Source organism: Daphnia pulex, chromosome 10 (assembly GCF_021134715.1).
Source record: "Daphnia pulex isolate KAP4 chromosome 10, ASM2113471v1".
Taxonomy (NCBI): Eukaryota; Metazoa; Arthropoda; class Branchiopoda; order Diplostraca; family Daphniidae; genus Daphnia; species Daphnia pulex.
In genome coordinates, this window is record NC_060026.1 from 10,997,846 (window position 1) to 11,011,602 (window position 13,757).

The window sequence follows — 13,757 nt, forward strand, 5'->3', positions numbered from 1 at the left end:
TTACGTCTTGTACTTGAACGTCTGAACTTTCTCATTGCAGCGCAGAAAAGACCAAAAGAGAAAAAAGATTTCATGCACATAGACACACACCCAAGAGTTGGATGGGCGGCTGGAAAGAGTCTTGTAGCTCTCGTTGATCTACCCCCCATCTATCGATCGCCGATTGTGAACACTCCGTCCAAACAGGAAGAAGAGCACTGCAACCAGCTGTTAAAAGGTTATGGGAGAATACTAACTTAATCAAATGAGCGTCCCAGTAGTGATGGAGAAGTAATTAGTTTTAAGTTCATCACAATGGCCCAAATATTACTGGATTTCATTGACAACAGTACCGTGCAGCTAAATTAAGGAAATGAACACTTCGAAATGAAAAAGCCGATAACTGTTTCTTTCTTAACGACGGCTCTGTCTTCTTAATTTGAAATTTTGTAAAGCAGAACTCCCAATTTGTTGTCGTAGGACAGAAATTTCAAGAAAAGATTGATTTCTATTCTGAACATGTATTATCAAGTGAGATTGGATGTGTAACTGTACGAAATTTACAAAACAACACTTTTGTTTCAGTTGTAGAGATCTTTGCAAACAGATTTATGTTGCCGTTGTTTTTAGGATCCAACTCCTTCGTCGTCATGACTTTGCTACAATCACATGACCAGTGCATTTCAAGATGTAAGTAAAATCTAGAGCTCACTATGACATTAGCTTATTAACAAAGCGTAACTTTTTATCCAATATGTTTTTTTTCTTATTTATTATTTCAAATGTATGCGCGCCAAAACTACTGAAGGAAGACCTAAACGAAGAATATAAATATTTCATAACTCTTTTCGCTGTGTATTAAAATGTAAATACAAATTTTAACCCTGACTACACTTGTAAACATTTCATATATTAAAAAATCAATATGTTATACTATCAAATAGTATTAATTTAACAATAAATTCCAATTCACATTACTGCGAAAATTTGAAATGACTAATTAGAAAGAAATTTTAGTGGTCACTAGGAATATTCTGTGGATATGTAGTGCATATGAGCAGCAAAATTTCCCCTAGATATCCAAAAAAATTGGCTATTGGATGTCCACATGAAGAGCGCCTGGATCCAGATGTAACAGGGACATATTTATAAGATATCCATAGGAAAACTTGTGTCGGCTGGGATTGGGTCCTTTTCCTTTTTCTCAGTAATATAAAAAAAAAGTTTGGAGTTCTTGATAAAAGTAAAATTGGTTCATCATTAATTTTTTTTTCTACACCTTTTATTGAATTTCTTCCATCATTCGTTGCTTCAAAGATTGACATCTCTTGGATTAGTTTTCTACATTGTCTTCGACCTTTTTGTACATTACTTCTATTTTTCCTTCTAAATTTACAATCTTTTCACCATATGCTTTTGATTTCGCTTCTTTTTGGAAGGAGAATATGAAAAGTTCGAATTGATGCTCAATTGTACTATCTGTCAGATTTACGCAAGAAAAAGAAATACACCAATTCTTCGATCCCATACATTACTTTTTTTACCCAGAAAAGCAAACTTTAAACCGAATGGGCAAAAACGGACGTCCTTTTTTGAGAAAAACGAGTATTTCACAAAACGACTTTACAGTCAGCAATTGGAACTCAAGGTAAGACCATTTCTATATGGCCCTATCTACGGTACTCTAAGAAACTTTTAGTCCGTAGTAATGTTTTTCGAAGCATTGGATTAAGACATACATCAGAATAAAGCCAAAAACAAATGACGTAGGATTGAGGGAGACAGATTTCTCATCGTCTTTTTTCTCCTGCTTTACAAGATGACCTGGACCATTTCCGCGAAACATCGCAATTCAAACAATGCAAACCACTGAGATTGCTGGACTGGGTCCAAGATCACAGGATCTTCGTTTGAATAACAAAACTTGTTTATGTCTCAACTGGAAGATCATGTCTGTTTTTAAGACCACAATAGGTAGTTAATTTTATTTATTTGGATCAAGATATTTCGATTTTTCAATAAGCCTATTTCTTAACTGTTTGGTAAGTTTCAAGGCCAAATTTTTAGAAACAAAACTCAAAAGTGGTTCAAATGCAAAAGTAGTAAAGTACTATTGCTTCCTAAAAGGTTCTGATAATCTTGGGGAAATGAATACGATATTCCGAGTCTAATTACGCCGAGATGGATCGAAATGGAAAATGCGAAAAATTATAATAATGAAGAAATCTCTTAACTACAAGGTAAAAGGACGATTGCTTTATTTGCCAGAGGATAAAAATTCGTTATGAAAGATGTAGTTAATTACAAGAAAACAACAGGTTAAATATTTGCCTCCGAAGTCTTGTTACTGGGCTTCTTGGGAAAGTGACTTCTTTACTTAACCCCCCATTGAAAAGTTTTTTGGGTCATCCATCTCCCTTGTTAAAAAATTTCAGTTGCCTGTTGTCATTTTTCCTCGCCTGTAACATTAACTTTACTTTACTCGCTAGTTCTACAAGAAGCCTTTGATAGTTGGTACTTTTACTTTTTGACACATCGATTTCAGCAGGCCTATCCATTTAAATAAAAAATTTATGATTCTAAAGTGTTCAAACGGATTTTTGTACCTATAAACTTAAGGCGTTCGGCTGCCCAGAGTGAATTTTTTTCAAGTATCGGCGTAATCGGGCTGTAGTTGTGTCTTTTATTCGGTTAAGCATCGTCATTAATGTTGACGTCAATAGTGAAATGAAGTGTTTTTTCTCTAAAGTATATTCTCAAATTCTGAAACAAATTTCCCTCCCCGTAAAATCTTCTAAGATTTTATTCTGTAGTTGAACAAATGCTTCAATGCTTCAATCCATTACAGAGTTAAGTTAATATGCTATAGATGGGAAGATTAAGTTACAGCATTCAATTTTACCTCTTTTCGTAATTCGTTGGCAAAAATAATAGGATTTTTATGGTAGAGGTCAACACACTGGATTAAATCTACGTCGTGATGGATAAGCCCGGCAGGGTTTCTGCTTACGGCAATCTAAGCCAAAATGGACATACTTGCGGGTTTTATTCAACACATGGTGTATTCTTAGTGAGGCATTATTAGTTAGAGACTGCCAATCACTGCCGTCAACGTGCTTTTCTCCTTTCCAGTGCTAGGTAAAAAAAAATAATATGGTAAAGTCTCTTATAGAGCTTAAAAAACGTAAGAAGAGAAGAGTTCTTGCTTCTGATTTGTAAAGGCTGAAAAATGGCGCATGAGCTTAATCAAAGTCATTTGCCTAACTGTGATGTTTCCATCTTAATGTTCTTGTTCTTGCATCTGCTATTATTGTTAAATTCTACATTATGGCTGCATCTTTCAACAATAAATCTTCTTCGTTGTTCTACTGACCCGATACACGTGACCGTCAACAATGTTATCATCACCTTGTCCTAGTTGTTCAACAATATATTATGTGTCTTTTTTTATTGCTCATTGTCTATTGACTATTCGTATACATATAAGTAGTATAGATATAGTCGTACAGATAACTTTATCCAACTTTCCAGTATACCAATCATTTAGGTAACTGGATAAAGTTCTACTACGAATATTAAGTAAGAGGTGGCGATATGGTGAGTTGGGACGCTTTTTTTAAACTATGTCAAATATTTGCATCGATGTCACAATTTTTTAAATTTTTCATTGTTGGTTTGTTTTCAATATTCTCAGTCATTTTTTAAATAATTTCACAAAAATTGTGTACCCATAATAGTTCAGTATAAATATTTATAAATCGTGGGTTGCATTTGTGTTGAATTGACTAAAAACCAAAAATGCTGCCAAGCTATGTAACCTGGAAATGGTCAATACCATTGTGAATCAGTGTCAATCATTAACCTAGACTAATGAACCAAGAAGTACTATTTCTGTTTCATATTCTGCATCGATGTTTCAGAAACATAAAAAACACTGCCAACTTTTCATCATCTTTTAGTATCTCATCTCATCCAATCTTATCGTTTTCGGTAAAGTTATCATATTTCCAATTCTTTACACAAAAAAATCAACTGTAAGACCTTCACTGTGTGGTCGTCCTAAACCGGAGACGCAAATATTTAGTTACTAAATCAGATTTGAAAGGTGCATCATAATTCATTTATAATTTATTGCTGAGACTTTCCAAGTACGCCATAGTCCAAATACTTAACACAAAAATGAAAAAATAGTGCCTTAAGCTTCCGTGGTCCTCTGTCACCGAAGCTAAAAAAATTTGATGTTTGAAGATCTTCCTTTTTAGTTTAACGTCCACCCCCTGAAAATGTTTATTTCTGTGAAGCTTACAAAACTTAAAAATTATAGAATTGTAGTAAAGCTTACAAATTACAGAAATTATTACCAATGCCATCCGATAAAGAAAATTTTCGGCCGCACAAACGAGCAAAAAAAACATAAATTGCCATTGTAGTTTTACAGTTAGGGTACTTTATTCCCTTTCAGTGATGGGTCGTACTGCTTACATTCAAGAGTAAACCTAGATTTTGAGAGATCCGGACCAGAATTCCACTCAGAATCCCTATTCAAATTACAGTCCCCTTGAAATTTGTATGCCTGTAGGCTATAGACCTATTTTTTTAATTTTGTATTGTTCTAATGCCCATTCGTCGACTCTCATTAAGATTTTTCATTTGACAGCGCCACTAGTCTAGCTCTACTAGTTCCTAATTTCCATGAGAGAAAAACAACTTAACTCAGCACATTTTAGCGCTAGAACAATTTATATTATATCTAAAATTAAATTTATTTATATTGCAAAAAGTGTGAATCACATTCCGGGCCGGCTTTGTCCATTTCCGTCGCGATGGCATTAACTCTTAGAATGTGTAATGCCAGTGTTCTCAAAAGTGATTGGCCATCCACTGGACGTAACAGTAGTGCTCACAGGACAATCGAGGAAAGTCACTGGTCAGCATATCAGAGATTGGGGCTCTAGTTAAAAAGTCATTTTGGGCTATTAATCAGAAGTCGTCAGCGTCCGAGCTGACGTAGGTCAGTTTTCTGGAGTTAGGAAGGCATGACACTTCAAACAGCAGCATACGGAGAATTTCATCATTTAGGTTGCATTGGGCATTACTTTTCTTGCTGGAACCACTACCGAATACCAAAGGTCTATTTAGCATACGGGATATTTAGCTTGGAAATAATATGTAAGGGATATTAAGAAAAAAATTAATTGTTTGACGAATGATGAATAACAAAGGAAAAATTAGCATATCTTGAAAAGAACAAAATCTCAGATGGATGAAATTTACCTCTTCGAGAGTATTTTGACAAATGCGTCTCCTGGGCGAATCCTCTCCTTTGTAGACGATGCTGTTCTCCAGGATTAGGTCGACGTCGTAGGAGGAATTCTTCGCGATTGTGGTACTTGTGCGTTTTGACTTTTTGGTGACCGTTTCCAAATCCATTGGGTTCTTGACGATGTTGTAGTAATCCTTGACAAATTTCTTGTTGAAGGGCTTGAGGATCGGCTGGCAGAGGATTCAACTTTCCGTTGGTGATGTTGTCGAGGACGTAGGAAAGGACCACCTGATCTTCGTCATCCAGCAATTGATTGATGACCTTTTCCAGCCTCATGCACCTCTCTTCTTTCTAGGAAAGCCTTTCGATGCAAAGATCCAGCATCCACTTGGCAGTTGTGGTCAAAATGCTTTAATATTCGTTGTACAACGTGGAATTTCCCAGGATGAGGTTGATGTCGGACAGAAAATCTTCGTGGCACTGCTATCGCTGGTATCGCACAGGAAAGGCTGGACATCGGGCAAGCTTTATTGGTTCTCACGTGACCCACCTATCGATAAATTACTATTAGCATAATTAATACCAATCAAAACAAGGCTGTTGGTTATACGAAAGTAACCTGGCCGCAGGCACCGCATTTCATTTTCAAATCGGGCTTCATCAAGATTGACTTTACGACGACGATTGTTAACGATGCCAAATTTCTCCTTTTCTTGATTACTTTCAAATCGTCTGAGTTGCTCCTGGATTCGACGTTTCTTACATTTCATTTCCTCCTTTTGGTACTCGTTGGGCGTGAAAAACTGTTTGATAAAGGCGTCATATTTGGTTGTTCGTATACGGACAACGTATACTTCATTTTTTTTTTTTTTTAACACAAGAGCTACTTTTTATACTATTACAAGCTCAGTAAAAGGAAAGAAACAGTAAAAACTAAGCTGTTTTTCCGAAGAAGAATTCAGATAGAAATCGACCAAATATCTGAGGAAAGCATTCAAAATTCGAAAGCTATGCGAGTTTTAAATCTCAAAGTATTTATATTTACTATAAAGTTAAAAGCTTTTCTTCTTGAACGAAATGGTCCACTTACTGATCGTGTGTGGAGTAAAGATTTCTTATCTATAATTGAAGATTTAGTTTCCTTTCTTCTCTCCTAATCTTGACATGAAAAATCTATCCTTGCCGCCATAGTGAATATTATTTGTTGCTCACAGATAATTCCATAAATAAACATGGTTGCATTATTCTCTGTTTTGAGTCCGTGGTAACGACTCAAGAGAAAGGAAATGCTGTGAATTCGCAACGGTCCCTGAATTGACGAGTAACAAGCGCGTAATTGCCGGGCTGCGGGGGACCACCCCCCCCCCCCCCCATGAAATTACATTAAGGAGACACAGATCGTGGATCAAAACTGGAACCAAGTTTTTTTCGAAACACCTGGAATTCCTATCTCACGGTGTACATAACTCAACTTCATCCATCATTTACTGCTCCACAACCCTAAAGGTGATACGACCTGTTGGACGACTTTACACACAAGATATAAGAATATGGAATCTGTATATGTCCTTTCTTCCTTAAAAAAAATTTTAATGTCCACACGATTTCTTCCTGAAAAAAATATGTCTATGCATAAAATGACACGCCGATAGTGATTCTGTAATTTTTTCCTTGAGACGTAAAAAAACGAAAAGAATTACAAACAAATCCCATCAAATCACAAAATTAGCTTCACGAGATTGCGGTCACGACTTTTCCTCATTATTGATGAATAACTGATGAATCGTAAAATTTGTATTTTACTTGGAATTTAAATAATTTTACCGCCATTCTTATAAGAATAACACACGTTCCACTTTTAAATCAACAATCAGCATCAAGAAATCTAAACGTGTCAAAACCTTCGAATGAAATGCTGAAACCTGAAACTCATATTGGTTCAATCACTACCGTTTTTACGCTTTTCTGGTTTCTCGATTACTAGTGGTTCCTCAACAACTTCTGGTTCTGGGACAGGCTCAGGTACGGGAATAGGTACTTCCGGAAATGATTCTTTGGCTACTGGTAGTTATTTTGCGACAGGTTCTTCAACCACTGTTTTTTTATGTTTCAGCCACTGTTTTCTCTTTTTCGATGAAAGGTTCACTATTTCGTTCACTTATTCACTCAAGGAAAAATGGAAAACCTTAACCAAAAAATTGAGAAACCGATCGATCTGGAAGAGAAACCGCTCCCCATATTATCCACCACGACCTGGACAACCAATTCACTCTGTATTAAAGCCTTGATACGTTACATCGAAATCAAATTTCTGGAATCAAATTGAAAATGCAAATTTAAAATTTCCCATTCAAGTTTTTTTGTTTTTCTTTAATTCCTTTCCCTAAATACTAAATACATCCCCCTAAGAATTTTTACACGGTCAGCAGTGAGACTGCCCAACACATCCCTAGTGGTTTGCCTATGAATAGTGATGAGCCCGAGAAAAGTGAAAACCCCTGTGGTGACCCCTCTTCAGGAAGACCACCAAACAGGCGCAACAGTTTTGACGTAAGTTTGCCCAAAATAATTGAGATAATAATTTTCTAACATTTTTGTTTTTTTTTTAGATCTTGTGTTTGCAACATTCCCCAGAATGTCTGCAAAGATGAACTAATGGAATTGTTCATCTTTTTTGTTTTCTAGAATGCCTTTCCCTAAGCCAGTAATTGTAAAAATACAGTCCTCTAAGACTTTTTAAACGGTCAGCAGTGAGACTGCCAAACACATCCCTAGTGGTTTGCCTGTGAATAGTGATGAGCCCGAGAAAAGTGAAAATCCCTGTGGTGACCCCTTTTCAGGAAGACCACCAAACAGGCGCAACAGTTTTGACATAACTTGGCCCAACATAATTGAGATCACTATTTTCTAACATTTTTGCTTTTTTTTAGATCTTGTGTCGCAACATTCCTCAGAATGTCTGCAAAGATGAACTAATGGAAGTATTCAAAATATGCGGGACTATCTTGGCTATTCAGCTAGCTATGGACACTTCCAGAAATCTTCACCTTGGATACGTGTTTATTAAATTCCTGAAGAGCGAAGCAGCCCATGAGGCAATCGTATGAGGTAGCTGTTACCAATGAGGTGACATTTAAAACAGTTTCTATACCTTCAGATGTCAATAGTGATTTTGTTTCTTTTATCCAGTTGGACGGTGTCAAAGGATTATTTTACGGAAGACATATTGCAGGAGATTTTTGAGGTTCACGGACCGATCTAGTGTGTAAAGAGGGGCAAAATGTCGACTGCTGGACTTTACACAGATTAAGCCATCTCCTTATCTCTGGTCCAAAATGACAAATATCATTTTCAATTTGAAATTCATTATATTAGATGAAACTCAAAAATTTGAAAATGACAAATGTCATAGAGCTAACAAAGCTCTTTAATTTTGCACTTTTTGGCGTCTTTGTGGGGTTATTTTTCTTTTTCCCTATTAAGAGAGCGGTGAAGTAGCCATTTTTTAATACGCTTCTACAGCGTGTTTCCAAACTTCTACATCCATTTGTAGCTGCTCTTCCCTTAGATATAAAAATCTGAAAAAAATTCAGGAAGTAGCCAACAATTATGGCTACTTCCAAGAAAAATTGCAATACCCTCCGTCAAAAACCTGATTTTGGGGAACTCGGCGAAAATCGGCTTTTTACATAAGCTTCTCTCGCGCGTTTCCAAACTTCTGGTAGGTAGGAGAGACTGGAGTAAGGCGGGAAGGTTTTCTTTTTCCCCCTATATCTCCCAAACTAATCATTAAATTTATTTATTTATTTGTTTTTTATATATTCCATACTGTAATGTACCCCCATATTTTTTATATAATTTATTAATAAACCATTTTCCCATAAAAGAATTTAAAAGTTTTCTCAGATTTATGGAAGGAACTTATTTTGAGGGGTAAGAGAGGACATTAGGGTGGGTGGTGAGGGACGTCCTACGTTTTCGCCTTAAAATCCATTAGGAAAATTTTGAAAAATTGAAATAGCGTCCCACTGCATAGACTCTATAAGTTAATAAATGTTTCAATTTAATTATTGTGTTAATGAAATTTTTGTCTTATATGATAAAAAAAAACCTTATGGAGCAGTTGAACATCCTGCGTTGCCAGGTCTGGAAATCAATTTTGTGTCCAAAAGAGCCACTCAGCGTACCGACAGCCTCATTAAAACGCTGGACGCTGATTGGCCCGATTTCCCGATAAAGACAATTTTTAAAAACGTAAATATTATCTAAATTAATTTATTGAAAATTAAAATTTTTGTTTTTAACGATAAAGAAATGATTTAGCTTCATTTCTATGATAAATTTACATACCCTTTGCTCTTTTTTTCTATAAACCTTATATGGCGGAGAAAAAATTAACTAACAAAAATCCGTTTTTTTAGTTTTATTAATCACTGACCAGTATAGTTATTGCCAAAACTTAACCAAATTCCATGCCAAATTAGATGGCATGCGTCTAAATAACACAATGAAAAAGTTTTTAATTTTATTAAAATCTACTATTTTTCCCCCTACTGTCCCTCTTGACCCGGCGTCCCGGCATACTCCAGTCTCCCCTATTGTATATATTTGGGTTTTTAATCTTATCAGACACATAGTGTTCGGCAATTCATTCGACTGTCGATCGAACAGAAAAAAAACAGCAAACAATTTTGTAAGACACAGAAACAAACCCCTTTATTGAGCAATTCAAGTTTGAAGAAACATTTTGTAGTGGCAGTGAAAAATCACACACATTTTTGTAAATATAAACATTTTCCTGAAAAAAGAATACATTTAAAAATCGCGCTAAATTTGTCGGGATATTCTATTAAAAAGGCGACTCCTAATAAAGCCGTTCGTTTTTTTCTTCCAATGTGGGAAAAAGTATTAGATCGCATCATGCCCACACTGTTAATGTTTTACGACCCCCTTATCCAATTTTTGTTTTCTATACCCGCTGCGAATTTCATTGTATTTGCCAACGGTCTCACCCAAAATATAATGACCGAGGCTATATCGTGACCAAGTAGGCGATGAGTAGCCATTTTCTCTCCTTCTCGGTCAAAAATCACGTCTGCGCTGCGGTCAAATGCGTCAAGGTACTTTGATAGACGAAAAATGTGGCCGCGTTTACGATCATTGCGCGAAATGCGATAGCGTAGAATCCGCGAAAGAAGACGCGCCAACCTTCGGCCCTGTAGGAAACTCGTATGCAGTCCAACATTCCGCGGTACTTTGGATTAACGACGCAATCCGCCTGGATGCGGGACTTGACGACGTCAATCGGCAGGACTGAAACCCAAGTTACAGTTCCTGAATTAAGAACCAATTTCTTTTTGGTTATTCGGCCATTACTATAACGGGAAGGTCGTCATCAAAGAACTATTTGTTGTTTACCAGTTACACCCCCGGCAATCAAAGCCAATAATCCTTCACCCAATCCGCTTGTCGAGTATTTCTCTTTGCCCTCTCGTAAAATCAATTCGTAAAGGAACATATACAGGCCGTAAGATGGACCGTCCCTGTATATAGAAATGGCCGATAGATGGCCTCAGCTGTTTAGAAAACAAACAAAATAATTATCACAGGTAGTTTTTTGGTGTTTACCTCCAAAACATGGGGACAAGACCTTTATACCATCCCCTAATGCCCTGTGTTTTATACATTGTCATTAAGCAATCAATTGGCCCTTTGAATGGTTTACTAGCAATAGGACTAGCATTTAAAGAGCCATTTGTCTTTGGCATGGGACCATTCACAGCACCTGCATCAAATAGATAATTTGGTACTTTACACTGGCATTACATACATATTATGCCCCACTATTACTGTAGTAATATAGTTAGTTAAGATAATAAGGTCTCTCTCTCACTTGATCCTGTTTGCAGCTTGATTTTGACTAGATCCACAGGGCAGCAAACCAACAGTTGCACAGTGCCGGCCACCATCCCAGCAGCTGCAACAGTTTTATATTCTGGCACGCTGTTGACAGGTTTCTCAGAGAACTTCAACATGACTTTGACAGTTCCACCGTACACTCCAAAAAAGGTGGCATTGACCAAAGCTGCTGTATAAATTGGGGAGCTCATCCCTTTGAATAATCCAGTGACCTGTAAATTTTGTACGAAAAAACAAAAAAAACATTCAGCATCTGCACACTCACACTGCAGTTACTCATCAAGGATTCAAACCAGGGATTTTTCTTTCTTTCAATTAGGGGAAAAGGGCTTTTTATTCAAACTCACTCCTTCATTTTTCAAAGCCAATTGAACGCAGTGACGTGTGCTCAGTTGTCCATGGGGATGAGTTTGCTGTCGCACCTTGACAGTGTCAATAGGATGGCCAAAAAACGTTCCCGCGATCCCTGCACAAACACACATCGATAACAGACATGTTATATTTTAAATGGATATTAAACTTTGATGGATTGTTGACACGAACCACCGCAACACCCCGCGAAGAAATCCGTCCAGACGTCCATTCAAAATAGTGGACGACGACATCTGACACTGGAATTCAACAACCTTGAATAGGATTTTTTTTTTCCCCCGCCGTTCGATAAGAAAGCTAACAAACACACACACACAATTGATAAAAACACACAGACATTCCGGTATATATCAGACGATAGGCCCAAAAAGAATTTGGGAATGGAATGGCTAATGTCCGATAACGTCCAAGGGTCGTCCTTTTGGGTTTTTTATCATTTGGAATTTAAGTGAGGCCGATAGTTATGGGTTGACTTCTTTCTTTTTTAAAATAAGGCGAAGCAAAGCATGTGTGCATAATATACGACGGCAATATAAATGAGGGGGGCTAGAAAGGAGAAAAAAAAGGCAAATTAGCGGGAGCAAAGATGCATGACACATTTCACGCCGCGTTGGCTACTTGAATGTTTTTGGACATGTCGACTGTAATAGCTATTCTATGTGGCACACACACACGGATGCGGTAGCGAAGGAATGTGCCTCACGGTTGAGAACCGTATCGATTTTTTCGGAAAAGAACTCAAAATTAAATTCCTCAACTCTGCCATTTTTAAATTATTCAAATTCCCCAGTCTCATCTTTTATTGTTGGTGCGAAAAAGCGACACCCGATGACGAAAAAACGGCGAAATCCATTTTTCGGGAAAAAATGATCAAATATCCCGCCAAGCGTGAACTTTCTCCTGAAAAAACAAAAAGAAAATGGTGATAATCATAAAAAATAGAACAGAAGAAGAGAGAGAGAAAAGGTATAATAGTAATAAAAAAAACGGCTCAGACCCGACGGGCTGGATCGCTTATTATTAAATAATAACGTTTTCTTCTTTTTCTTTCTTTCTTTTTTTTTCCCGATCGAACCGGGAGCTGTTGCCATCCCGATACACTAGACGGCCCGAAAAAAATATAAGCGATGTGCGTGTGTGTGGGAAATATGGGAATATAAATACATATATATATCTTGAATGTAAGTAATATATATATATATAGATCTACGTATATATATATACGTTTTCCTTATTTATCGTTGCAATTCCGTCTCGGTCGGTTGAGAGATGCCGACGCGGAGAAACGTAAGAAAATGTTTTTCTTTTTCCCTATATATATAAGACACAGCTGCCACCTTTGTCTTGTCCACAGTTTTCTGCCACGTCTATGATAGGTAGTGGCTCATTCTTCTTAATTATTTCCACGTTTTTCTCGTAACATTTATTCGAAATTGGCGCGCGCGCGCGGGGTGGAAAGAATAAAGTGCTATAGAGAAGGCGATTGATTTCGGGCACTACTTCAAAATAAATAACCATACTATACATCTCTCACATTATTATTAGTTATGAAATTCTTTCACGTGTAACTAGACAATACTAACCGGGTGGGCGAAAACACACGTATGGCCGTCATCGATAGCAGAAGCCGAGTGACAGGTCCGTTTGATTTAGCCGTCGTCTGTCGCCTCTCTTTTCTTCAGGCCAAGTTCTTCCATCTTTTCTTTTTCCCCAATGGTAGTTTTTTTTTTTCGATAGACACTAGTATAGACTGTATATAGGAGAACAACTATCAATTACACAACTGTAGATATATATACACACACACACACGTTGCAGCAGCAGCTAGGGTCTATAACGTATATTTTCTTTCTCGTTTTCCCTTCCATTTATTTCTCGACAGGCATTTAACTCATCTCATCACAGGCAGGCGGGCCGGCCGCAGATTGCGTATTCACCGCATTCATGCATAATCCATTCGGGATGGTGGAAAAGGAAAAAAAAAACGAACGGACGGACGGTGGTATTATATTATATCCTATCCTCTCTCTCTCTGCGCAGCGCTGAGGAGAAATGGTTCGAATTCCAACAACTTTCAGACTCTTATCATCGAATATATAAAAGAAGAAGAAGAAGAAGAAAAAAATCTGATTCATGCAATTACAGCAGAGCAAAGGAGAGAAGAGGACTGGCACGGAGGTAATTGCCCACACGATATAAGAAGGGCCGGCGTTCGAGAAAAACC

At 37.2% G+C, this 13,757-nt stretch overlaps 1 protein-coding gene across 2 annotated transcripts; it reads right to left on the reverse strand.

Moving 5' to 3' along the window:
- Positions 1-9,936: 9,936 nt before the first annotated feature.
- LOC124204370 (mitochondrial basic amino acids transporter-like) lies at positions 9,937-11,860 on the reverse strand. Of its 2 annotated transcripts, XM_046601421.1 has the most exons (6): positions 11,705-11,860; positions 11,509-11,627; positions 11,136-11,373; positions 10,871-11,027; positions 10,661-10,785; positions 9,937-10,576 (listed from the first exon to the last, which is right to left on the reverse strand). In XM_046601421.1, exons 1-6 carry the CDS (start codon positions 11,742-11,744, stop codon positions 10,332-10,334), a joined length of 924 nt encoding a protein of 307 aa, XP_046457377.1. In that variant the 5' UTR covers positions 11,745-11,860; the 3' UTR covers positions 9,937-10,331. The 2 variants fall into 2 exon arrangements, with proteins under 2 accessions (XP_046457377.1, XP_046457378.1); XM_046601422.1 differs by lacking the exon at positions 11,705-11,860 and having other exon boundaries at positions 11,455-11,585.
- Between the last annotated feature and the right edge of the window lie 1,897 nt (positions 11,861-13,757).

Excerpts from the sequence above, each read along its gene's own strand:
- LOC124204370 (XM_046601421.1), bottom strand. The coding sequence starts at position 11,744 with ATGGACGTCTGGACGGATTTCTTCGCGGGGTGTTGCGGTG. Across the intron at positions 11,374-11,508 it reads TGGCTTTGAAAAATGAAGGA|GTCACTGGATTATTCAAAGG; the intron begins GTGAGTTTGAAT and ends CAAAATTTACAG. Across the intron at positions 10,786-10,870 it reads CTTGTCCCCATGTTTTGGAG|GGACGGTCCATCTTACGGCC; the intron begins GTAAACACCAAA and ends TTCTATATACAG.